This window comes from Cryptosporidium hominis (assembly GCF_000006425.1).
Source record: "Cryptosporidium hominis TU502 chromosome 1 CHRO011013, whole genome shotgun sequence".
Lineage (NCBI taxonomy): Eukaryota > Apicomplexa > Conoidasida > Eucoccidiorida > Cryptosporidiidae > Cryptosporidium > Cryptosporidium hominis.
Window position 1 is genome coordinate 1 of NW_666543.1, and position 1,414 is coordinate 1,414.

At 30.6% G+C, this 1,414-nt stretch overlaps 1 protein-coding gene across 1 annotated transcript; it reads right to left on the bottom strand.

Moving 5' to 3' along the window:
• Positions 1 to 1,001, bottom strand: Chro.10045 (hypothetical protein; the record flags this gene model as incomplete). Its single annotated transcript, XM_659904.1, has 1 exon — positions 1 to 1,001. A coding segment is annotated over one exon (1,001 nt), but the record flags the coding sequence as incomplete, so codon positions are not given.
• Positions 1,002 to 1,414: the final 413 nt, after the last annotated feature.

Below are 1,414 nucleotides of genomic sequence, written 5' to 3' on the forward strand. Positions count from 1 at the left end.
GCAATAATATCTAATACGGCAGCTTTCCAAGGAAGACCTCTTAGTCTCACAACAGGACGAACAAGAGAATTTTCTAAATGAGGAGAATCTTTGTATTCAGAAACATTGACTCTCTCTTGATGAGCATTAATAATTCCCTTTTTTAAAAGAATAAGGTATATTCTTGCCATACATTTACAAATTAGTGAAAGGTCTCTGATGGATGTAATATTATCGCTATTAAATGGAGAAACAAAAAGATCTTCAATGGATATATTGAAAGAAAATGCAATATTTTTAAGTATGCTGAAGAGCTCCAGAGAACTGCTGGGCTCATAAGCTGGCCAGAATTCTGGAAGAAAACTCTTAATTAATCCGCCTAAACCAATTATAGAGTTTAATTTATTCCATATATTATTTGGACATGAATGATTAACTGAAATTGTGCTATTACTAGATGCAAGGTTATTATTGAACAAGTCTAGATTTAGAAGTAATTTTGTTTTTACAGGATCCCACGTAATAATACATGATTTATTATTTAAATTATTCAAATTGCAATTACAATCTTTGTTTTGACAACAAGAGAGAAAGTAGCTCATTAATCTATGTATTCTTTCCATATCAAGAATGCCTTGCTTTTCAATTCTTTCAGAAAAACCTTTGACATCTATACAATCCCTAGAATAAGATAAAGTTTGAGGAGATAAGAATTCGCTTGAAATTAATGCAGTATATCCTGTACTATTTTCCAAGTCATCTGAAGAATTAACAGAAAGTAAGGTAACTTCAACTAAATACTTAGAATCTTCAAAATGAGAAACATTTGAAATATTAAAGAGGGATGAAGCATCTAAAAAAGATGGTTCAAAACATAGTGATTGCTGATTACTTCCAACATTCCCATTTACAATGGGAACCTGGTATTTTTCAGCAGGATGAAGCCTCCATAGTTCACATTCAATGAATAATAACTGACAGTGTTTATTATTTACATTCGGATTGCTCCATAAGTTATCCATCCGAAGTGAATCTCAAACTCATTCCCATACGATAACTCTTTTTTCGATATAAGTTAAAAATCAAAAATCTACCGAACCAAATATGACCATAATAAATCGTGTTTCTTATAATCCAAACTAATTAGAATAATTCCAGTTTCTAATTAATTTTTTTGTGGGAAATCACAGAAATTTGATTTTTTCCCTTTAATTCTTCCTGAATATGGCAGAAAAACATTGTGTGCGCCACTTTAGCATCTATAAATTCCCGCCTAATGTACTTTATACACAAACTTGTTAAAATTAATATGGAGATGAATAATAAGGAATTGGGTGTATATTTCTCGAGAATAATGAGATGTATATAACTGTATGCACACCGTATTAAATAATTCTTTGAATTAAGGTATTAGTGATTCTGGAATTGAAAGCAG